The sequence below is a fragment of the Bombina bombina genome, chromosome 11 (genome assembly GCF_027579735.1).
Source record: "Bombina bombina isolate aBomBom1 chromosome 11, aBomBom1.pri, whole genome shotgun sequence".
In the NCBI taxonomy this organism is placed as follows: Eukaryota; Metazoa; Chordata; class Amphibia; order Anura; family Bombinatoridae; genus Bombina; species Bombina bombina.
Genome location: NC_069509.1, coordinates 53,952,359 through 53,977,916, shown reverse-complemented (window position 1 = coordinate 53,977,916; position 25,558 = coordinate 53,952,359). Strand labels below are relative to the sequence as shown.

General features: G+C 41.3%; 1 protein-coding gene across 1 annotated transcript in view; it reads left to right on the top strand.

The window, feature by feature from the left end:
- Positions 1 to 2,099: 2,099 nt before the first annotated feature.
- MGRN1 (mahogunin ring finger 1) overlaps positions 2,100 to 25,558 on the top strand; it is a 30,587-nt gene continuing 7,128 nt past the window's right edge. Inside the window, exons 1-9 of the mRNA XM_053694638.1 lie at positions 2,100 to 2,240; positions 10,000 to 10,090; positions 10,272 to 10,390; positions 11,399 to 11,487; positions 11,711 to 11,857; positions 12,269 to 12,386; positions 12,503 to 12,569; positions 12,649 to 12,692; positions 19,739 to 19,786. Of these exons, the coding sequence (XP_053550613.1) occupies positions 10,003 to 10,090; positions 10,272 to 10,390; positions 11,399 to 11,487; positions 11,711 to 11,857; positions 12,269 to 12,386; positions 12,503 to 12,569; positions 12,649 to 12,692; positions 19,739 to 19,786 (720 nt within the window). The 5' untranslated portion in view covers positions 2,100 to 2,240; positions 10,000 to 10,002. The remainder of the gene's footprint in view (positions 2,241 to 9,999; positions 10,091 to 10,271; positions 10,391 to 11,398; positions 11,488 to 11,710; positions 11,858 to 12,268; positions 12,387 to 12,502; positions 12,570 to 12,648; positions 12,693 to 19,738; positions 19,787 to 25,558) is intronic.

The following is a 25,558-nucleotide window of genomic DNA, read 5'->3' as shown; positions in this document are numbered from 1 at the left end:
CAATTGGGCTAAAAGATGCTACTCCCAGGTGGTAACCAAGGCCATAGAAAACAACACTGAGCTGTTGTTCATTCCTGGCAGATTGCATCTCTTTCTGTATGTATTTGTATTATAACCCTGAGGAAAGTCTCCCTAAGGGTGACGGGGGAACCAGACGTTACCCAATGTGCCTAGGGGGGTATGGCTGTACCTCACTAACAAAGTTGAAACGATCATCTGGGGTTGCCATTTATCTTATTCAGAGGAGAATGGGCTGGTATTTCAGGGCTGGACTGATCTTGCTATGGACTAAAAAAAGCTGCTCCGAGGTGGTAACTAGGCCATAGAACAAGCTACTAAGTTATATTTTCCTGGCAGACTGCTTCTCTTTCTGAATGTAAACACAACAGGTTCCGTCTCTTAGCCAAGTATCAAAAGGGGGAGCAGGGGAGTTAAAAGACTGGCGGACTTTGGGGTCTCAGGCATTGTTGTGTGGTCCTGGGACATGGTCTGGGGCATGACCTAGCATTTATTGGTGGGGTTTAGGTAATCAAAATGGGACATATAAATGGAAGTTGTTTGGAGGGAGAGCATGATAGACTAGACCAGTCCCGAAAAATGCAAGACAGTTGGGTGCTCTACAATGTAGAAGAAAAATCAGCTTTCTGTAAAAGCAAACAAAAGAAAAAAACACTAGCCACAAACACAATCACTGTGGTTCAATGAAAAAAATAAATGCAACCTTGTAACAATGCAAGTAAAGTGTGTTTTAGTCCATACACACAAAAAGTATATTTCAGAAGATGGCTGTGTATCTACATAACTTACTATCTCTAAAATTAGACATTTCCTTACACAAGACACAACTTAGATTTTAATCCACTCTCTCATCCTTTCCCGTCTTGTTTACTGCAACTCTGTCCTCTCTGGTCTCCCCACCTACCGCCTAGCTCCTTTACAATCCATAATAAATGACTCTGCCAGGCTCATCTTCCTTACATGTCACTCTTCATCTGCTGCACCTCTCTGCCAATCCCTTCACTGGCTTCCTCTTGCCTTAAAGGGACATGAAACCCAATTGTTTCTTTCATGATTTAGAAAGAGCATGTGATTTTAAACAACTTTCTAATGTACTTCTATTATCTAATTAGCTTCATTCTCTTGATATTCTTTGCTTAAAAGCATATCGAGATATGCTCAGTAGCTGCTGATTGGTAGATGCACATAGATGCCTCGTGGGATTGGCATACACATGTGCATTGCCTTTTCTTCAACAAAGGATATCTAAAGAATGAAGCAAATTAGATAATAGAATTCAATTGGAATGTTATTTAAAATTATTCTCTACCTGAATCATGAAATAAAATGTTTGGTTTTAGTGTCCCTTTAAACACAAAATTCTGACTCTGACATACAAAGCCCTCAACTGCACTGCTCCCCCCTATATCTCAGTCCTTGTCTCCAGATATTCTCCCCCCCCCCCCCACAAGACTCTCCCCAAGTTTTAACAGCTTCAAGTGCTCCCTGAAGACTCTACTGTTCAGTGATGCTTACAACCTACACTAACCTTTCTTTGTACCAGTTCCTCTCCTCCATTGCTATCCCCTTGAACCCCCTTAGCATGTGAGCCTATGAGCCCAACAGATCACCTTCATAAGTGCTGACTACAACAGTGCGACTCTCTGCAGGGCCCTCTACCCATTTGATCCCTATAAATGTTACCTTGTATACAGCCTATGTTTATAGCGCTGCGGAATCTGTTGACGCTCTACAAATAACCAATAAAAATAATCATCATTCACTGTATATAAAAAACTTGTATGATATTCAATTATATGATTATTGTTTTTCTGTTAAAATACTGTGATAAAAACTAGTATACAAGAGGTGAAATCAACATTTTGCACGGTATGAAAGGGTTAACTAGAGCAATATTCTGCATAATCCTTCATGTAAAGGGTTAATACAACTGAAACGACGTACCAATACAAAGGGCCCTTTGGGTTGTACCATTACACAGCTGATTCCCCCCCCCCCCGCTGGTACAGGCCATTTCTTGTTTTCTACGGATGTGTATTGGCCCTACACCTGCGCAAAACATTCTGGGAATTGTAGGAAAACTAACGGAAGTGTTGCAGCCATGTAATAGGCTTTAATGACGTGAGACTACTATTCCCAGCATCCTCAGTGGCTCATTGGGGGGTGGTATTCTGGGAGCAGAGAGAGAAACAGAGGGGCCGAAGGGTTCAGCACAAGAAAACGTAAGTTATTACCGAGTATATACCGGGTGGCGGTGTGTATATATAGCGTGCATGGGGGATCCGTGTGTATTAATGTGTAGTGCTACTTTATACTGTAGGGATATGATGTGTGTGTATAGTGTGACAGTATTTATAGTTTACATAGCAACTATAGACCTGTGTATATAAACAGTGATCTATATCTGTTCTATATGGGGGTATATACTATATCTTGTATAAGGTGCAATTTTGTAAAATACAATGGAGCGTTTATACAGTTTTACAAGGAGAGATATTATGGTGATATATATATATATGTGTGTGTGTATGTATGTGTATATATAGTACAGTGTATCCCATCATAGTATGTGTATGTTTGTGTGTGTATATATTTGTATGTTGTATCCCACAATGCTATATGTTTATAAAATGATCTATATGTATGTATGTGTGTGTATATATAGTACAGTGTATCCCATCATAGTATGTGTATGTTTGTGTGTGTGTATATATTTGTATGTTGTATCCCACAATGCTATATGTTTATAAAATGATCTATATGTATGTATGTGTGTGTGTATATATAGTACAGTGTATCCCATCATAGTATGTGTATGTTTGTGTGTGTGTATATATTTGTATGTTGTATCCCACAATGCTATATGTTTATAAAATGATCTATATGTATGTATGTGTGTGTATATATAGTACAGTGTATCCCATCATAGTATGTGTATGTTTGTGTGTGTATATATTTGTATGTTGTATCCCACAATGCTATATGTTTATAAAATGATCTATATGTATGTATGTGTGTGTATATATAGTACAGTGTATCCCATCATAGTATGTGTATGTTTGTGTGTGTGTATATATTTGTATGTTGTATCCCACAATGCTATGTGTTTATAAAATGATCTATATGTATGTATGTGTGTGTATATATAGTACAGTGTATCCCATCATAGTATGTGTATGTTTGTGTGTGTATATATTTGTATGTTGTATCCCACAATGCTATGTGTTTATAAAATGGTCTATCTATATGTATGTATGTATGTGTGTGTGTGAGAGTGTATCACAGTGTGAGGTATAACAGGGGGTGTGTCTGCATACTGCCCCAGTGCCTTTTTTATTTTCAGGAATTGTGTACATCATGTTGTGATTTGCCAATTCCCATGTGTGCATCATGCTGGATGGTTAATGTGAGAGTTGTGAACCTCAGCAAGAGAAGCCATACAGCTCATAGTGCATCAATATCAGTGTGCATGACACGGGGACAGTGACCCTGCAAGCAGCTGCACAGATACTTGCATATGAATCAGTGGACAGGAAGCACAGGAGAGATTAGAAGCTCAGAACCCCTGTAGCAGTTCAAGACAGAAAGTGTAGGAATGTAAATGTATGTAATGTTTATGTACTAGCCATGAGCATTTTCAGATATTCAGCATTCGTTTGTGGAAATATGGCTGCGGGTAGCGGTGTATTTGTGTAATAGTGCAACACACAAAGACCTGTGCGTATTCAGATCTTTGTGTGTTTCACTATTAGACAAACAAATCCGGCTCCGAAAAGAGGCAAACGCTGCTAACCTCTGCGATATTCGGCATTCGCTTACACAAACAAATGCTGAATATCTGAAAATGCTCATGCCTATTGTGTGTATACACGAGGGTTCAAAAGTCTGAGTCCGCCATCATAAACTGGTTTTATTTGATAATTTATTAAAAATATTGTAATAATTTGATACTTACTATTCCAGAATGCATAATTTATCACTGGAACACAATTGTTTTTTATCTGTTTAAAACTTTGTGATATTGTCATTTATATGAATATCCTCATTTAACAACCCCTAACGTATAATGCTTCAAAACTTATCTTTTTTTTATTGTTTTTTTCATAAACAAATAAACATTACAAACGTACAAAAGGTAAGATAAAGCATTTACAAAATTAGCTTTGATAGTTAATGTGACATAAACTGTTACAATTTGGTTCATGATTACTTGTTATTTAGGCTAACATTACACAATAAAGTTTTCCCTTTTGAAATATGAATAATATTACAAGTACTCACAGTTGAGAATTCAATTTTATTTAATCTAAATGTAAATCTAGAGTCAGAGAGACGTGATTTGCGGTCAGAGATGTCCAGGTGAGATCGCTATCTCTGAGACCATGATGTTTTAGGTAGTTCAACATTAAGGAAGAAGTCTAATTTTCCCATTTTATTATAGTGTGGTTTTTCTAATTGTAAGGGTTTTGTAACTAGTTATTTCCATTGTAGGATAGAGGGAATTTGAGTTATTTCCCAATATCTTGGAATAAGGCATTTGGCACTGTTTAACATTGTCTTAAATGGAGTTAGTTGATATTGGCATGACATTTTGGGTGGATAGTTAAGTAGGATAACCAAGGGGGATATGTTTTTGGGGTCATGTAGAATTGTGTTCATATGGAGTATTATTTGTGACCAAAATGGTTTATGTACCTTACTATCCTACCAAATATGGCTTAGTGTCCCAGTTTCACTGCATTCCCTCCAACATTTATCTGATGTAGAGTGGTATTTGGTCTTTAGTCGAGAGCAGTTTATAATTTGTTTCAAGTGTAGAGGCTGCAATTGAAGACTTTTTTTGTGGACAAGTATATTTTATGCCATTGTTGTGTGGTTATTTCAATATTAAAGGGACAGTACACTGTAAAATTGTTTTTCCATAAATGTATTTTAAATGACTTGTTATACCAACTGCAGAGTATAAAATATTTGAGAAATTGCATTTTCGGGTTTATTTGTGTATCTGAAGTAGCTGGTTTTGTGCTTTGAAACCACAGCCTATTACAATGGGTTGAGCTTCAGGTAATATCAGATCTCATTATGTTATCACTTTTGTGTAAACAGACTTGCTTCCTTATCTTATATTTGTCTGGAACACCAAAGCTCAATACATAGAGAGAACAATGGAAAATTATCATTTTATTACTTAACTATCCTGCATTCCACTGGGAGTGTAATCTGTTCTGCTGGCTTTGTTTACTTAGGCTTGTCAATAGCGTATACGCCAGTATCAAAACTTTCAGTATAGGTTGGGAAACCATAAGCTAAATCAGCTATTTCAAATGCTGAAATATGAGTAAAGGAGCTACTTGCAACCAATTTAATACACTCTAGCAGGTAAAAAAGGATCATTGGGAATAATTTAAAGGGGAGAAAGTTTTTGGGTGAACTGTCCCTTTAAGTTCTCGGTTCCATGGGGTTGTGTAAGTAGGGAGAGACCTAGATGTGATCTCTGTTAAAAATTTATATAAGGTGCCTTTTGTGAGAATGTGTAGAGCATAACGTTTCAAATGGTGTCAGAGGCCTGATAAAAGAATCTTTGTTTGGGTGAGTGGATAGTTAGTTACAAATCTGAACATTTATTTTTTTAAATAAAGATACCAAGAGAATGAAGAAAAATTGATAATGGGAGTAAATTAGAAATTCGCTTAAAATTGCTGCTCTATCTGAATCATGAAAGTTTAATTTTGATTAGACTATTCCTTTTAAAGTTTATATTTCTGTAAGCCAGAGCTCGATTATCCTTAGCGCCACTGGCGCCTTCAAAATTGTGTTTGGCGCCTTCATTTTATTCCCCTTATCTGTCCTTATTGTCCCTTTTCCCACCGCCACACTGTTCTTGGTCCTCCGCCAGCCATCTGATTAAATTACTTCCCATTGCGGCTGGCGGCGCCTATTTTAATCTAATCTGTGCCGGGGGGGGGGGTGCTACTACGCGTGTGCGCATCGTTTCTATAGGCGTCTGATCTAATTCAGTTAGAAAGCACTGTTTTATATGGAGGCAGGAGTGCGGGACCGCAAGGAAGAAGTGTGCCGTTACAGAAGTGGAGCGCACGGAGAAGAGGAGCGAGTGTAGGGCATTGATTCAGCTTGAGCACACAATTCCCAGTAAGAGCCTCTGCAGCCATCAAAGACTTGACTTCCTCAATGTTATGAAAACCGTTGTGAGCATCTCTGCCAGACAATCCCAAGGTCTCATTCATACACAAGCTGTGTACATGATTACTACACTAAATGTGGCACAGACCATGTTACATTGCTCTAATTTACTCATAGGATGCATACAAAGGGTTATCCTGACACACTATTAACAGGGCTGGACATACCCCAGAGTCATATAGAAGATTTGAAGTGTTAGAGCTGCCACCCTAATTCCAACACCTGACCTTAGACTACTAATGCACACAGGTATCATGGGCAGTAAGATGTTGACATAAGCCCTGTTCTTGCACACTTTGCATTCCATTTTCTTAATCTGATTTGCATTTTTTTTCCCCCTGTGTTTTTTCACTGCCAATTGATGGAATGCAACATTCTACACACTGATTGCTGGATCACTGCAGGAGCTTATGTATATCTGCAAATTGATTCAGCATTTCTAGGGGAAGTGGGGGGGAAAAACACAGGCAAATTGGAGGAAAATAAGGCAAAGCAAATAATGAAAGTGCATTGCAAAGTTTCTTTAAAATAAAATCACCATTGTGTGTTTAAATAACCAAAATTTGCAATGTTGCATTATTTGCTTTGCCATATTTTCCTTCAATTTTCCTGTGTTTTTTTTTCTACTGCCCCAAAAATGCTAGAATACATAGGCAGATATAAATGAGCACCTGCAGTGCACACATTTTGTCTCTTGAGATTGGCTAAATAGATATTTTCAGCTTCCTGTCAGTAGTGCAATGCTGTCCCTTCAGCAATGGATAACAAGAGAATTAAGAAAATGTGATAATAGAATTAAATTGGAAAGTTGTTTAAAATTGTATGTTCTATCTGAATCATAAAAGACAATTTTGGGGGTTTCTATCCCTTTAAACACTTTGAGATGATAATAAAAAAGTGATCAATTGTGTATATAATACTGTCTAAATCTTCACTCTAAATACTCACATTAGTTAGAGCTTCAACAGCTAAAGATAATTAGCTCTATAGTGCAGACCCCAGGCAGACTGGATATAGACCATGGCATGCTTAAAGGGACAGTCTGCAATATCATTTTTATTGTTTTTAAAGATAGATAATCCCTTTATTACCCATTCCCCAGTTTTGCACAGCCAACACAGTTATATATATATATATATATATATATATATATATATATATATATATATATATATATATATATATATATATATAAAAAAAAATTTTTTCTCTTTATTTTATTATTGATACATCACAGCATAATAATTGAAAATTAGGCAAAATATTAGCATACAATACAGCATAGTTGTCCTAACAGATATATACAGGGCAAAATAAGAAATCCAAGTTATATTGTTGGATGAGGTTTCATTAAGCAAAGAGGTGACATTATTGTAAGTTTTTACATTCCAAAGAGCAACAAAAAAGATGCCTTATACTCAACACAATTCCTTACTTAAAAAATATTAATAAGAAGTATTGTTGATACTTTCATGTATTTCTCAGAAAGCATTAGTGTGATGCAATCCTAAGAGCACCTCCTAGAAAAAGGGAAAAAAGGATAAAAACTTAGTAGAACCAAACTCAAGAAGAAAAGAAAGAGGGAGAAAAAAAGGTCTAGGAGAAACTAGCTCATTGCCCTCGGCAACACTCCCGACCGCCCTCTCTTAATATACTTTTTACCTCTGCAATTACCTTGTATCTAAGCATCTTCTGACAGTCCCCTGATCCCATGACTTTATATTTATTATCTATTGACTTGCATTTAGTACTGTGTTGTGCTAACTCTTAAATTACTCCTCGTATGAAAACAATATTATCTATATGGCACACATGAACTATCAGTCTCCTGTTGTGAAAAGCAAATACAAACACATGTGATAAGAGGCTGTCTGTAGTGGCTTAGAAACAGGCAGAAATGTAGAGGTTTAAATGTTATAAAGTATATTAATATAACAATGTTAGTTGTGCAAAACTGGGGAATGGGTATTAAAGGCATTATCTATCTTTTTAATCAATAACAATTTTAGTGTAGACTGACCCTTTAAAGCAAATGTACAACTTATTAAAAACAAAAGCCAAAGTTCTTGTAGATCACTAAGGGTAACGGGTACAAACATATAAAGATACTATGCGTGTGATAGTCCGTTGTTACAGAGCGCATGAATCTCCACACCGTATCTATAATCTTTCTGTACCGGACAAGTACCCCTCCTTGTGACCAATTTGAACAATGCTTTAAAGGACAGTCAACTCCAAAAAAACTTTCATTTTTCAAATAGGGCATGTAATTTTAAACAACTTTCCAATTTACTTTTATCAACAATTTTGCTTTGTTCTCTTGGTATTCTAGTTGAAAGCAAACCTAGGAAGGCTCATATGATAATTTCTAAGCCCTTGAAGGCCGCCTCTATTTTATTTACTTTTCACAGCAGGGGAGAGCAAGCTCATGTAGGCCATATAGATAGCATTGTGATCACGCTCGTGGCTAGTGGCAGACACTGCACTAATTGGCTAAAATGCAAGTCAATAGATAATAACTAAAAGTCATGTGATTAGGGGCGGTCAGAAGATGCTTAGATACAAGTTAGTCACAGAAGTAAAAAGTGTATTAATATAACAGTGTTGGTTTTGCAAAACTGGGGTAATAAAGGGATTATCTATCTTTTTAAACAACAAAAATTCTGGTGTTGACTGTCCCTCCAACAATAGTTTCACCAGTTACTGTTGGTTGGATTACTGCTGATGATATGGCTACTGTCATTTTCTGCTCTGGACCAGCAGTTCTCTGCGTTTCCAGAGCTGTACTTTAACTATGTATTTAACACCTTTGCAGGGATTAAACATAGAGCAATCCAGAGTTTGTACTATTAAAATGACATGCTCTTATGCAGGGGTCGCCAAATCTGTTTAAAATGTAGGAGGAGCTAGTAAGAATGTTTAGGAGCCAGACAGTGGTATTTGTATATAGGCACATGGAGAATAAACCAAACAGTTATGTGCCAGCTCCCTGGCTCCTGGGTTTGGCGAGCCCTGCAGAGTCTAAGTGGTGCTGTGCGCATGATTAAAGGGATATGAAACACAACATTTATTATTTCATGCTTCAAGAGCGTGCAGTTTTAAAGAACTTTTTAACTTCTATTATCAAATTTTATTTGTTCTCTTGGTATCTTTCATTGAAAAGCAGGAACGGAAGCTCAGGAGCGTGCACGTGTCTAGTGCACTATATGGCAGCAGTTTTGGAAGAATGTTATCCATTTGCAAGAGCACTAGATGGCAGCACAATTTCTGTGCTCCAGACGCCTATTTAAGTATCTCTTCAACAAAGAATCCCATGGGAACAAAGCAAATAAAAGTAAATTGGAAGCGACATTTAGCCACCAATCGGCAGGCGCTACCCAGATGCTGAACCAACAATGGGCCGGCTCCTAAGCTTGCGTTCCTGCTTTTTCAAATAAAGATAGCAAGAGAATGAAGAAAAAATGTATAATAGGATTTATTTAGAAAGTTGCTTAAAATTGCTGCTCTATCTGAATCGTGAGTGTTTTTTTCTTTTTATGCAAACCTTATTCAAAACAACAACAAACCACCTAGAGCAGGGGTGTCCAAACTCTCCAGAGGTTTTGGAACTACATTTCCCATGATGCTCAGCTAGATAAAATGCTGGCTGAGCATCATTGGAAATGTATTTCCAAAACCTCTGGAGAGCAAAGTTTGGACACCCCTGACCTAGAGGGAATTTTGATGTTATTTCTCCTGATACTTAATTTATGGATTTTTTTATTGGTGTTTTTTCTTCAGATCATGGGTATGGTTTGGGGCAGACGAATTGCAGGCGTAGAAGATATTGATATCCAGGCTAACTCTGCTTACAGATATCCTCCCAAGTCTGGTGAGTACTCGTGCACTTTCCTCTCTGCCACCTACAAGTGTAGTTGTGTACTATGTTACATTACCGCGGAATGACTTGTAAATAAGATGCAGGTTGGACGTACCCGCAAAACCTTATTGACTTGCTATAGGCGTATCTGCTGCCTTATCACAAAATAACACCCGTTTTGTTTCCACCAAAGGTAATTATTTTGCCAGTCACTTCTTTATGGGGGGAGAGAAATTTGAAACCCCGCACCCTGAGGGTTATCTATTTGGAGAAAACAGTGACCTCAACTTTCTGGGGAACCGGCCTGTGCAGGTAAAGAAACAGAGTTTGGCCCTTTTGAGGATGGGAGCGATGTGATCGGCACTTACAAAGGGGTTAAACACATAAGTTGCAGTCTCTTGGGAAAATTAGCCGTTCACAACTCTGAAACCACTGGTGATTGGCAGCTGTGCGAGATTGTTGCATCTGATTGGCTCACTGTCCATATCCGTGCTAGTGGCTAACATGCTGGACATTACCAAAGTGTTTAACCGCTTTGTTAAACAGTGTCAGGGTCAATAATGCAAAACTGAAATGCCTTATTGAATTAGGGTGTGAAGGTTTTGTATTATATTACCCCTTTTAATGTTCTTCCCCTGACTCTAGTTGTTTATTGGTGGGTGTATTTAGCCACCAATCAGCAAGCACAAACTATCTGAATCATGAAAGAAAAATGTGGGTTTACTATCCCTTTAACATTCATGGTATAAATATACAGAACCTGAGACCTCCTAATTCTGAAATAATATTGTTGGCATGTAAAGATGCTCAGTGTTTCTCACTTTTATGGTCCGTAGTATTTCCTCTGAGGTCATACAGGGAGACAGAAGAGAAGATGTTTCCTGAGACATTCACCTCTGTAGGTACATTGTGAAAAGTGCATAGTTAGATTTAAAGGACCAGTAAATACAGTAGATTTGCATAATAAACAAATGCATGGTAAAAAGACAATGTAATAGCACTTAGTCTAAACTTGAAATAAGTAGTAGATTTTTTTTTTCTGACAAATTTCAAAGTTCTGTCTATTTCACTCCCCCTGTATCATGTGACAGCCATCAGCCAATCACAAATGCATATACGTATATTCTGTGAATTCTTGGCCATGCTCAGTAGGAGCCGGTGACTCAAAAAGTGTAAATATAAAAAGACTGTGCACATTTTGTTAATGGAAGTTAATTGGAAAGTTGTTTCAAATTGCTGCTCTATCTGAATCGTGAAAGTTTAATTTTGACTTGAGGGTCCCTTTAACCATTTGTACTAATTATGCATCTGTTCCTGCAGTTCCCCTACCTCACGCCAGCCCCTCATGAACCTGTGAAAACGCTACGCAGTTTGGTGAACATTCGCAAGGACTCGTTGCGCCTTGTCAGGTACCCCTCACTGAGATGACTTCCAGTCTGTACATATTCTCTGGGATACATAGGCATAGTTTCCATTGCTGTTGTGAACTTTGTAAGCTGAATGTAACAGAAAATGTCTCTGTATTCTTTAATGGAGATTCTCGTTGTTACCGCCAGTTTACAGCAGCAGTAGAAACTAGACCATGGTGTGTATAGTGACGCTGATATTTGGTTCCATGGTTGTCTCCTGTAGGTACAAGGAAGGAGTTGACAACCCATTGGAGGAGGGTGGAAAGCCTCGGGTGCTATATAGCCTGGAGTTCACCTTTGATGCAGATGCTCGTGTGGCTATCACTGTATACTGCCAGGCCTGTGAGGAGTTTGTGAGCGGCATGGCTGTGTAAGTCTGAACATGTGGTTTTTAAGGCTCACTGTCTCTCTTTATATTGCTCCTCTTTGGGCTCGATTTATCAATCAAGGGCGGACAGGGGAGTACATATTCGCCCCTCTCCGTCCCAGCTCTCCTCTGGCGGGCAGCAATGTGCAGCCTAAATTTAACATTGCACACAAGCACTATTTTGCGCTCACATGCAACACTGCACCCTCGCGCACAGCCAATCACGTTTGGGCAGGAGCTGTCAATCTCCCTGCTCTGACGAGACTGGGGAGATTGAAATTGCACTTGTAGGGGAGGAGAAGGCTTGATAAATCGAGCTCTTATTATTTGTTTCTCTCCGTGACCATCTCTTGCACTATAGTTAGTGGGGGCAGCAGGCACAATCTGACCATGACAATGTCCTGGCTTTTGCAGGTACAGCTCTCGCAGCCCAGGTCTGATATCCCAAACTGTGTATTACAAGCGAGGACTCAGCCAGCACTTCTCTCTGCCATCGTTCAAGATTGATTTATCTGACTGGAAGGATGACGAGGTGAGTGTTCTGGAAATCTGGATTAAACGGTGCCTTTCTTGAGTCTCGTGGACAGTTTGAGCCTGGCACAGTATATGAAGATCTGTTAGATGTAACTTTGTTTCCAACTTTTTCAGCTGAATTTTGACCTGGATAAAGGAATCACACCATTGGTTATCCAGGCTGTGGTGGCTGAGGGAGGAGGTAAGGAAACCTCATATAGTCTTCTGTGCGTCTGCTGTGTGTTATGTGCCCCTCTCAGACTCTGTCTCTTCCTATGCAGAAACATCAGGACATGCCCACGTGCTGCTTGCTGCCTTTGAGAAGGTGAGTTACAGCCTTTGCTCCCCGTTTGTTTGCCAAAATATTGTCTTTAACCCTTTCCCGCCTGCCCTGGGCTTTAGCGCAGTTGGGATGGCATGAAACATCCTAGCCGTTTGGCTGTCCTGAAGCCATAGCCGCTTTGTAAATGTGATTGTGGGCTGGAGGGCGTGCCTAGCGTCATAGGCAATCCGTCCTGACCCGATCCCATCATTGAAATCACGTGGTCACATGATTTCAATTTTTACTTATTTGTTTACAGTTCCGATATAGACAAATAAGTCCCGGCGGGAAAGGGTTAATACCTTCTCCCTTTTTATTTCCCTGTGCCCCAATCTGCTTTATCATCTACCATATATTAATGTGTTTATCTCTTATTCCTAGGCGCATGCCCTAGAATGGATCATTAAACTGAAAATGCTAATCTCCATAAATTGTTTAATTATGCATAGTACAAAATACTTAGCAATATACTTTATTTATTTTTTATTGTCACATACAGCAGAATCCATAACCCCGATCATGCTACACAGTGATTGCTTGATTATTGCTTACAGCACATTAGATAATATATCTTTATTTCAGTGCAGCACTGAACTATTTTAGCACCCCGTGAAATAAAAAAAATAAGAATTTTTCCATTTATAAAATAATCCGATAACAAAATAACAGATTTAAACTGATTAACTTTACACAAGAAAAGAAAGTTAAAAGGATTTAGCGTGTTAGAGCATTTTATTATTGGCATATTAAACTGTGGTTAACCCTTTTGCTACCTGGAATTTCAAAGAAGAACTTGCCCAAAATATCTGAGGATTTTTAGCATTTTTGCTGTCACTCTATTTAAACTGAAACAGTCTTGGATTTGTTTTTACTTAACGAACAAAACTATATGGGTTTTCTTTCTAATGACACAGTGAGTCCATGGATCATCTCTAATTACTATTGGGAATATCACTCCTGCCCAGCAGGAGGAGGCAAAGAGCACCACAGCAAAGCTGTTAAATATCACCTCCCTTCCCTCCAACCCCAGTCATTCTCTTTGCCTACGATAAGAGCAAGGAGATGGTAAAGTTTTGGTGCCTGGAAGAAGATTCTTCAATCAAGATTTTATTATTTTCCAGCAGTGCAAGTTTGTTCTGCTTTTTCCTGGGGTGTAGTCGTAGCCCATGTCAGTCTCTTCAGTAGAGCAGTGGTGGGTTTTAAGCAATTTGGAACTTGTGGGATACAATCCTCACTGCGCCTCCCAAATAGTTATTGCTGCCCTAACTTCAAAGCCTGAGTAAGATTACTTAGTCTTTGCCTTTTTTCCACAGGTCCATGTGAGGGAGAACGCCTCTCAAACCTAGTGAGCTGCCCTGCTGCCTGGCAGATTACATTGAGGTAAGTGCTAATTTTATTTTTCTGAGCAAGTATAAGGAAAAATATGGCACTTTAATAGTTAACTTGGTATGGAACACCAGATACATTGCTCCTATTGAGTTAATGGGATAATATAAAGCAGTGTTTGCAGGGACTGGGGACGAGAGTAGAGGCTCAGTTGGTGTATGTTCCGGTCTAAGTGTTAGTGTTTTCACTTGCTTCTGGCGGCTTTACTTTCAGAGTACAATAATGCCGGCCGGGTGGTTAGTTTTGATACGCCCACGATGGGCGGGGCTGTCTGAGGCGGCAAAGATTCTTTTGCGTGCTTTTCTCTTTCACTTCCTGTGTACCGGAAGGGAGACGTACTTTATTGTGGCTCTGCAGTTTTCAGTGAAATGGTCGCCAAGCACCGGTGGGAGCAGCTCTGGTTTGAGTCTAGATCTCATCTAGCTATTGTCTCCGGTAACCAGCAGGGCAGGTAGGCACCTCAGCAGAGCTAAGCTGAGGTGTAGAGGCTGTCTGGGGTGCTCTGGAATAACATTTCTTTTTTTAACAGTAATGGGTTTTTTTGCATTAATTTCAGATTAAAATATAAGCATTTTATTTCTTATTTGTTCAATTATTGGGTAAAGATGGATTAAGAGGCCCTGCAAAATGTTACTTGTACTTTGTGTTTTGATGCTAACTTGGAACCACCAATCCCTTTTTGTTCCTCATGTACTGAGAAAACCATTGCATTACAGGGATAGACTTTTTGATCCTGAGCCATCATTGTCTAGGGAGGATGCTGTTCAGGGGTCTCCTGTTCAAGATATGCCGCAGCTTTCTCCTCAAGTGTCCCAAACTTTATCGTCCACACATGCAGTGCCTGCGTTTCCTCTCTCACTCCGGTTGGAGTTACGTTGCAAGACATTGCTACCCACATATCTTGTGCGGTAACTGATGCGCTGAATGCTTTTCCCATGCTGCAGAGAAAGCGCAAGAGGAAATTTAAGGAATCAGTGAGTAAGGTTTCTGACACAGTCGTGGCTATTCCGAATGTTCCTTTCCAGAAATCTGAGGAGGAAGAAACTTCGGTGGCGTCTGAGGGTGAAATCTCAGATTTAGATAGTGTATTTCCTTCTTCTGATGCAGAAGTCGTATCTTTCAGATTCAAGCTGGAACACCTCCGTTTGTTACTTAAGGAGGTTTTGGCTACCTTGGACGACTCTGACACTACTGTCGTAGTCAACCCTAAGAAATCTAGTAAGCTTAACAAGTACTTTGATGTACCTTCCATGGTGGAGGTTTTCCCTGTACCAGACCGAGCTACAGAGATTATTGCTAGGGAATGGGAGAGACCTGGGATACCCTTTTCTCCATCCCCAATTTTTAAGAAAATGTTTCCAATAGCTGACTCTATCAGGGAGTCTTGGCAGACGGTCCCCAAGGTGGAAGGGGCAATTTCCACTTTGGCCAAAAGAACTACTATTCCCATAGAGGATAGCTGTTCCTTTTAAGGATCCTATGGATAAGAAGTTAGAGGGGTTACTTAAAAAGATGTATGTACACCAGGGTTGACAATGGCAGCCTGCGGTGTGTATTGCTACTGTCACCAGCGTGGCGGCATATTGGTTTGATGCATTATCTGATTCTATTCAGACAGATACTCCCCTTGAAGAGATCCAAGATTGGATCAAGGCTCTTAAGTTGGCCAATTCATTTATTAGGGATGCTTCCCTTCAGGTTATTAAGCTGGGAGCAAAGATTTCGGTTTTTGCCGTACTGGCCCGCAGAACCTTATGGTTGAAGTCCTGGTCTGTGGATGTATCATCTAAGTCTAAGCTTCTGGCAATCCCCTACATGGGTAAGAATTTGTTTGGGCTGGGCTTGGCGGAAATTATTTCAGACATTACGTGAGGAAAGGGTAATTTCCTCCCTAAGGACAAGAGGAATAAGCAGAAAGGACGTCTGAGTAATTTTCGTTCCTTTCAAAACTTTAAAGGTAAGCCTTCCTCTCCCTCTGCCAAGCAGAACCAGTCCAAACCTTCCTGGAGGACCAACGAGTCTTGGAACAAGGGGAAGCAATCTAAGAAGCCCCTTAATGACTCAAAGTCAGCATGAAGGGTCTGCCCCGAACCGGGACCGGATCTTGTGGGGGGCAGACTTTCCTTCGTTTAGGCCTGGGTTCGGGATGTCCCGGATACCTGGGCGGTGGATATCGTGTCCCATAGATACAAACTGAAGTTCAAGACCTTTCCTCCAAGATTATCTGTAAACCAGATAAAGAGAGGTGTTCTTACACTGTGTCCGGGACCTATCTGTCCTGGGAGTGATAGTTCCTTTTCCAATGCAGGAGCAGGGTCTGGGTTTTTACTCCAATCTGTTCGTGGTTCCCAAGAAAGAGGGAACTTTCAGACCAATTCTAGACCTCAAGAGTCTAAACAAGTTCCGTCCTTCAAGATGGAAACTATTCATTCCATTCTTCCCTTGGTTCAAGAGGGTCAATTCATGACAACAGTAGATTTAAAGGATGCATACCTGCATGTTCCCATCCACAGGGATCATCACAAGTTTCTGAGGTTTGCATTTCTAGACAAACATTACCAGTTTGTGGCTCTTCCATTCGGCCTTGCCACAGCTCCCAGAATTTTTTCAAAGGTCCTGGGATCTTTGTTGGCGGTGCTACGGTTACGGGGCATTGCAGTGGTGCCTTATCTGAACGACATTCTGGATATGCCATCCTTCCATCTAGCGAACTCACACACAGAGATGTTATCTTTTCTGCGGTTTCACGAATGGAAGGTGAATTTGGGAAAGAGTTCCTTGATTCCAGCTACAAGGGTAGTGTTCCTGGGAACCATAATAGATTCCTTATCAATGAAAAGATTTCTGACAGAGATCAGAAAAGCAAAGATCCTCGACTCTTGACTGGCCCTTCAGTCCTCTCCTCGGCCATCAGTGGCTCAATGTATGGAGGTGATCGGTCTGATGGTAGCTGCCATGGACATCATTCTGTTTGCCCGGTTCCTTCTCAGACCTCTGCAATTATGCATGCTCAGGCAATGGAACGGGGATTATGTGGATCTGTCTCCGCAAATTCTTCTGGATCAGGCGTCAAGAGACTCTCTTCTTTGGTGATTGTCTCAGGATCATCTCTCCCAGGGAACCTGCTTTCGCAGACCCACCTGGGTGATTGTGACAACGGACGCCAGCCTGCTGGGCTGGGGAGCAGTCTGGGGCTCCATAAAGGCTCAGGGGACATGGACTCGGGAGGAGTCTGTTCTTCCCATAAACATCCTAGAGCAGAGGGCAATCTTCAATGCTCTTGTGGCCTACATCAACCATCAGGGAGGAACTCAGAGTTCCTTGGCCATGGCAGGGGGAGCCAAGATTATTCAATGGGCAGAAGCCCACAATTGCTGTCTGTCTGCGATCCACATTCCAGGAGTGGACAATTGGGATTTTCTAAGCAGACAGACCTTTCACCCGGGGGAGTGGGAGCTCCATCCGGAGGTGTGTTCTAACTTGATTTTCAAATGGGGACAGTCGGAGCTGAATCTCATGGCATCTCGACAGAATGCCAAGCTTCCGAGGTACGGGCCGAGGTCAAGGGATCCTCAGGCGGTACTGATAGATGCTCTGGCGGTTCCTTGGAATTTCAGTCTAGCATACCTGTTTCCTCTGTTCGCTCTCCTTCCTCGGTTAATTGCGCTAATCAAGCAGGAGAAGGCGTTGGTGATCCTTATTGCACCGGCGTGACCTCTCAGGATCTGGTATGCAGACCTAGTGGAGATGTCATCTCTCCCACCTTGGAGACTTCCACTGAGGAAAGACCTTCTACTTCAAGGGCCCTTCCTTCATCCAAATCTTGTTTCTCAGAAGCTGACTGCTTGGAGATAGAACGCTTAATTCTTTCTAAGCGGTTATTGAGACCTTTATTCAGGCTTGTAAACCTGTCACTAGAAAGATTTACCATAAGATATGGCGTAAATATCTGTATTGGTGTGAATTCAGAGGCTATTTTTGGAGTAGAGTTCGGATTCCTAGAATTTTGTCCTTTCTCCAGGAGGGTCTGGAGAAGGGTTTATCTGCGAGTACTTTGAAGGGTCAAATATCTGCCTTGTCTATTTTGTTGCAGAAACGTCTGGCGGATGTACCAGACGTGGTGAGATGGGGTAATAAACTATGCGCTGTGGGGGTAAAAGCTATTGAGTCTAAAAGAAGTAATCTCAAAAACTTCAAATGTAGGTAAATTCTGGGAAGGATAAGACTCTTAAGCGCTATTAAGCGGTAGCGCTTAAGAGTCTTATCCTTCCCAGGATGTACCAGACGTGCAATGTTTCTGTCAGGCCTTGGTCAGAATCAGGCCTGTGTTCAAACCTGTTACTCCTCCCTGGAGTCTTAACCTTGTTCTTAAAGTTCTTCAGCAGGCTTCGTTTGAGCCTATGCATTCCTTAGATATTAAGTAGTTATCTTGGAAAGTTTTTTGTTTCTTGTTGCAATTCCTTCTGCTCATAGAGTCTCGGAGCTCTCGGCATTGCAGTTTGAATCTCCTTACCTTATTTTTCATTCGGATAAGGTAGTTCTGCGTTTCTCCCTAAAGTGGTTTTCGGATAGAAACATTAATCAAGAAATCGTTGTTCCTTCTTTGTGTCCTAACCCGTCTTCTCATAAGGAACGTCTGCTGCACAACCTAGACGTGGTGCGTGCGTTGAAATACTATCTACAGGCGACTAAGGATTTTCGCCAGTCTTCTGCTCTGTTTGTTGTTTTCTCTGGGAAACGTAAGGGCCATAAAGCTATGGCTACTTCTCTTTACTTTTGGCTGAAGAGTATAATTCGCTTGGCCTATGAAACTGCTGGACACCAGCCTCCTCAGAGAGTCACGGCTCATTCTACGAGGGCTGTTTCCTCTTCCTGGGCATTCAAAAATGAAGCTTCTGTGGAACAGATTTGCAAGGCTGCAACTTGGTCCTCTCTACACACTTTTTCAAAATTCTATAAATTTGATACTTTTGCCTCGGCTGAGGCTGCTTTTGGGAGAAAGGTTCTTCAAGCAGTTGTGCCTTCCGTTTAGGTTCCCTGTCTTGTCCCTCCCTTATCATCTGTGTCCTCTAGCTTGGGTATCTATTCCCAATAGTAATTAGAGATGATCTGTGGACTCACCGTGTCATTAGAAAGAAAACAAAATTTATGCTTGCCTGAAAAAATTTGTTTCTTGACACGGTCCATGGCCGCCCTGTTTATTTAGACATTTTTTTTTGTGTTATAAACCTCAGGCACTTCTTCACCTTATTTCCTTTCTCTCCTTTTCTTTCAGTCGAATGACTGGGGTTGGAGGGAAGGGAGGTTATATTTAACATATTTGTTGTGGTGCTCTTTGCCTCCTCCTGCTGGGCAGGAGTGATATTCCCAATAGTAATTAGAGATGATCCGTGGACTCACCGTGTCAAGAAATAAATAAATTCATCAGGTAAGCATAAATTTCATTATTTTTTTTAAAATAGATTATGCAAGGTATTGATCTAGGCCCATTTTGGTATATTTCATGCCACCATTTTATTATATCCATTAAAAAGGCAGTGGTACAAAAAAAATCAGAATCACAGCCTGATGTAGTTACCAGCCAGAAATAGGAGTCCAATAGAGCCTACAGGTTTCGTGACTGGATCGGCACTTTGTCATGATAATGTTAAATGTCTTTGCAGCACGTGGATGGCAGTTTCTCAGTGAAGCCTCTCAAACAGAAGCAAATAGTGAGTATTATAGTGGCCGCTTGTCTCACAGGGCATCCCCCCTCTAAGGAATATGTTGTGAGTCTGTGCTGTGCCTTTATACACGTGCATGTTCCTGAGCTTGCGTCCCTGCTTTTCAACAAGAGATACTAAGAGAACAAAGAAAGAATTGATAACAGAAGTAAATTAGAAAGTCATTTTAAATATCGTGCTCTATCCGAATCATGAAAGAAAAAAAATTGTGTTTCAATCTCCCTTTAACATGGGTTGTGTATTTGCGTGCTGTAGACTGGATATATACTTTATGTTGTACAAATAGCTTGTTTTTTATATTGTATTTCAGGCCATATAATGTTGTTTTTGTAGTTAGTTTGTATTTCAGTGAGGGTTACATCAGTGTATTGGTGACAGTGTTCTAGACCAGATTAGGGGATTCTGATGCTGTTTGTCACTGTCAGGAGCAGTGAGGGTTACATCAGTGTATTGGTGACAGTGTTCTAGACCAGATTAGGTGATTCTGATGCTGTTTGTCACTATCAGGAGCAGTGAGGGTTACATCAGTGTATTGGTGACACAGTGTTCTAGACCAGATTAGGTAATTCTGATGCTGTTTGTCACTCAGGAGCAGTGAGGGTTACATCAGTGTATTGGTGACACAGTGTTCTAGATCAGATTAGGGGGTTATGATGCTGTTTGTCACTCAGGAGCAGTGAGGGTTACATCAGTGTATTGGTGACACAGTGTTCTAGATCAGATTAGGGGGTTATGATGCTGTTTGTCACTCAGGAGCAGTGAGGGTTACATCAGTGTATTGGTGACACAGTGTTCTAGATCATATTAGGTGATTCTGATGCTGTTTGTCACTGTCAGGAGCAGTGAGGGTTACATCAGTGTATTGGTGACAGTGTTCTAGACCAGATTAGGTGATTCTGATGCTGTTTGTCACTGTCAGGAGCAGTGAGGGTTACATCAGTGTATTGGTGACACAGTGTTCTAGATCAGATTAGGTGATTCTGATGCTGTTTGTCACTCAGGAGCAGTGAGGGTTACATCAGTGTATTGGTGACACAGTGTTCTAGATCAGATTAGGGGGTTATGATGCTGTTTGTCACTGTCAGGAGCAGTGAGGGTTACATCAGTGTATTGGTGACACAGTGTTCTAGATCAGATTAGGTGATTCTGATGCTGTTTGTCACTGTCAGGAGCAGTGAGGGTTACATCAGTGTATTGGTGACACAGTGTTCTAGATCAGATTAGAGGGTTATGATGCTGTTTGTCACTGTCAGGAGCAGTGTGGGTTACATCAGTGTATTGGTGACACAGTGTTCTAGATCAGATTAGGTGATTCTGATGCTGTTTATCACTGTCAGGAGCAGTGTGGGTTACATCAGTGTATTGGTGACACAGTGTTCTAGACCAGATTAGGTGATTCTGATGCTGTTTGTCACTGTCAGGAGCAGTGAGGGTTACATCAGTGTATTGGTGACACAGTGTTCTAGACCAGATTAGGTGATTCTGATGCTGTTTGTCACTCTCAGGAGCAGTGAGGGTTACATCAGTGTATTGGTGACACAGTGTTCTAGACCAGATTAGGGGCTTATGATGCTGTTTGTCACTGTCCCGGAGCAGTGAGGGTTACATCAGTGTATTGGTGACACAGTGTTCTAGACCAGATTAGGTGATTCTGATACTGTTTGTCACTGTCAGGAGCAGTGAGGGTTACATCAGTGTATTGGTGACACAGTGTTCTAGATCAGATTAGGGGCTTATGATGCTGTTTGTCACTGTCAGGAGCAGTGAGGGTTACATCAGTGTATTGGTGACGCAGTGTTCTAGACCAGATTAGGGGGTTATGATGCTGTTTGTCACTGTCAGGAGCAGTGAGGGTTACATCAGTGTATTGGTGACACAGTGTTCTAGACCAGATTAGGTGATTCTGATGCTGTTTGTCACTGTCAGGAGCAGTGAGGGTTACTTCAGTGTATTGGTGACACAGTGTTCTAGATCAGATTAGGTGATTCTGATACTGTTTGTCACTGTCAGGAGCAGTGAGGGTTACATCAGTGTATTGGTGACACAGTGTTCTAGATCAGATTAGGGGGTTATGATGCTGTTTGTCACTGTCAGGAGCAGTGAGGGTTACATCAGTGTATTGGTGACGCAGTGTTCTAGATCAGATTAGGTGATTCTGATGCTGTTTGTCACTCAGGAGCAGTGAGGGTTACATCAGTGTATTGGTGACACAGTGTTCTAGATCAGATTAGGTGATTCTGATGCTGTTTGTCACTCAGGAGCAGTGAGGGTTACATCAGTGTATTGGTGACAGTGTTCTAGACCAGATTAGGTGATTCTGATTCTGTTTGTCACTGTCAGGAGCAGTGAGGGTTACATAAGTGTATTGGTGACACAGTGTTCTAGACCAGATTAGGTGATTCTGATGCTGTTTGTCACTCAGGAGCAGTGAGGGTTACATCAGTGTATTGGTGACACAGTGTTCTAGACCAGATTAGGCGATTCTGATGCTGTTTGTCACTCAGGAGCAGTGAGGGTTACATCAGTGTATTGGTGACACAGTGTTCTAGATCAGATTAGGGGGTTACTGATGCTGTTTATCACTGTCGGGAGCAGTGAGGGTTACATCAGTGTATTGGTGACACAGTGTTCTAGACCAGATTAGGTGATTCTGATGCTGTTTGTCACTCGTCAGGAGCAGTGAGGGTTACATCAGTGTATTGGTGACACAGTGTTCTAGATCAGATTAGGGGGTTACTGATGCTGTTTATCACTGTCGGGAGCAGTGAGGGTTACATCAGTGTATTGGTGACACAGTGTTCTAGATCAGATTAGGGGGTTATGATGCTGTTTGTCACTGTCGGGAGCAGTGAGGGTTACATCAGTGTATTGGTGACACAGTGTTCTAGACCAGATTAGGTGATTCTAATGCTGTTTGTCACTCAGGAGCAGTGAGGGTTACATCAGTGTATTGGTGACACAGTGTTCTAGATCAGATTAGGGGGTTATGATGCTGTTTGTCACTCAGGAGCAGTGAGGGTTACATCAGTGTATTGGTGACACAGTGTTCTAGATCAGATTAGGGGGTTATGATGCTGTTTGTCACTCAGGAGCAGTGAGGGTTACATCAGTGTATTGGTGACACAGTGTTCTAGATCATATTAGGTGATTCTGATGCTGTTTGTCACTGTCAGGAGCAGTGAGGGTTACATCAGTGTATTGGTGACAGTGTTCTAGACCAGATTAGGTGATTCTGATGCTGTTTGTCACTGTCAGGAGCAGTGAGGGTTACATCAGTGTATTGGTGACACAGTGTTCTAGATCAGATTAGGTGATTCTGATGCTGTTTGTCACTCAGGAGCAGTGAGGGTTACATCAGTGTATTGGTGACACAGTGTTCTAGATCAGATTAGGGGGTTATGATGCTGTTTGTCACTGTCAGGAGCAGTGAGGGTTACATCAGTGTATTGGTGACACAGTGTTCTAGATCAGATTAGGTGATTCTGATGCTGTTTGTCACTGTCAGGAGCAGTGAGGGTTACATCAGTGTATTGGTGACACAGTGTTCTAGATCAGATTAGAGGGTTATGATGCTGTTTGTCACTGTCAGGAGCAGTGTGGGTTACATCAGTGTATTGGTGACACAGTGTTCTAGATCAGATTAGGTGATTCTGATGCTGTTTATCACTGTCAGGAGCAGTGTGGGTTACATCAGTGTATTGGTGACACAGTGTTCTAGACCAGATTAGGTGATTCTGATGCTGTTTGTCACTGTCAGGAGCAGTGAGGGTTACATCAGTGTATTGGTGACACAGTGTTCTAGACCAGATTAGGTGATTCTGATGCTGTTTGTCACTCTCAGGAGCAGTGAGGGTTACATCAGTGTATTGGTGACACAGTGTTCTAGACCAGATTAGGGGCTTATGATGCTGTTTGTCACTGTCCCGGAGCAGTGAGGGTTACATCAGTGTATTGGTGACACAGTGTTCTAGACCAGATTAGGTGATTCTGATACTGTTTGTCACTGTCAGGAGCAGTGAGGGTTACATCAGTGTATTGGTGACACAGTGTTCTAGATCAGATTAGGGGCTTATGATGCTGTTTGTCACTGTCAGGAGCAGTGAGGGTTACATCAGTGTATTGGTGACGCAGTGTTCTAGACCAGATTAGGGGGTTATGATGCTGTTTGTCACTGTCAGGAGCAGTGAGGGTTACATCAGTGTATTGGTGACACAGTGTTCTAGACCAGATTAGGTGATTCTGATGCTGTTTGTCACTGTCAGGAGCAGTGAGGGTTACTTCAGTGTATTGGTGACACAGTGTTCTAGATCAGATTAGGTGATTCTGATACTGTTTGTCACTGTCAGGAGCAGTGAGGGTTACATCAGTGTATTGGTGACACAGTGTTCTAGATCAGATTAGGGGGTTATGATGCTGTTTGTCACTGTCAGGAGCAGTGAGGGTTACATCAGTGTATTGGTGACGCAGTGTTCTAGATCAGATTAGGTGATTCTGATGCTGTTTGTCACTCAGGAGCAGTGAGGGTTACATCAGTGTATTGGTGACACAGTGTTCTAGATCAGATTAGGTGATTCTGATGCTGTTTGTCACTCAGGAGCAGTGAGGGTTACATCAGTGTATTGGTGACAGTGTTCTAGACCAGATTAGGTGATTCTGATTCTGTTTGTCACTGTCAGGAGCAGTGAGGGTTACATAAGTGTATTGGTGACACAGTGTTCTAGACCAGATTAGGTGATTCTGATGCTGTTTGTCACTCAGGAGCAGTGAGGGTTACATCAGTGTATTGGTGACACAGTGTTCTAGACCAGATTAGGCGATTCTGATGCTGTTTGTCACTCAGGAGCAGTGAGGGTTACATCAGTGTATTGGTGACACAGTGTTCTAGATCAGATTAGGGGGTTACTGATGCTGTTTATCACTGTCGGGAGCAGTGAGGGTTACATCAGTGTATTGGTGACACAGTGTTCTAGACCAGATTAGGTGATTCTGATGCTGTTTGTCACTCGTCAGGAGCAGTGAGGGTTACATCAGTGTATTGGTGACACAGTGTTCTAGATCAGATTAGGGGGTTACTGATGCTGTTTATCACTGTCGGGAGCAGTGAGGGTTACATCAGTGTATTGGTGACACAGTGTTCTAGATCAGATTAGGGGGTTATGATGCTGTTTGTCACTGTCGGGAGCAGTGAGGGTTACATCAGTGTATTGGTGACACAGTGTTCTAGACCAGATTAGGTGATTCTAATGCTGTTTGTCACTCAGGAGCAGTGAGGGTTACATCAGTGTATTGGTGACACAGTGTTCTAGACCAGATTAGGGGGTTATGATGCTGTTTGTCACTCGTCAGGAGCAGTGAGGGTTACATCAGTGTATTGGTGACACAGTGTTCTAGACCAGATTAGGGGGTTACTGATGCTGTTTGTCACTCGTCAGGAGCAGTGAGGGTTACATCAGTGTATTGGTGACACAGTGTTCTAGACCAGATTAGGGGGTTATGATGCTGTTTGTCACTCGTCAGGAGCAGTGAGGGTTACATCAGTGTATTGGTGACACAGTGTTCTAGACCAGATTAGGGGGTTACTGATGCTGTTTATCACTCGTCAGGAGCAGTGAGGTTTACATCAGTGTATTGGTGACACGGTGTTCTAGATTAGGGGGTTACTGATGCTGTCAGGAGCAGTGTGGGTTTGATTATTTAGGTGTTGTGATGTTTACACTTGTACTGATTCTCTTAGCATTGTGTTTTCTGCTGCTGGCGAGT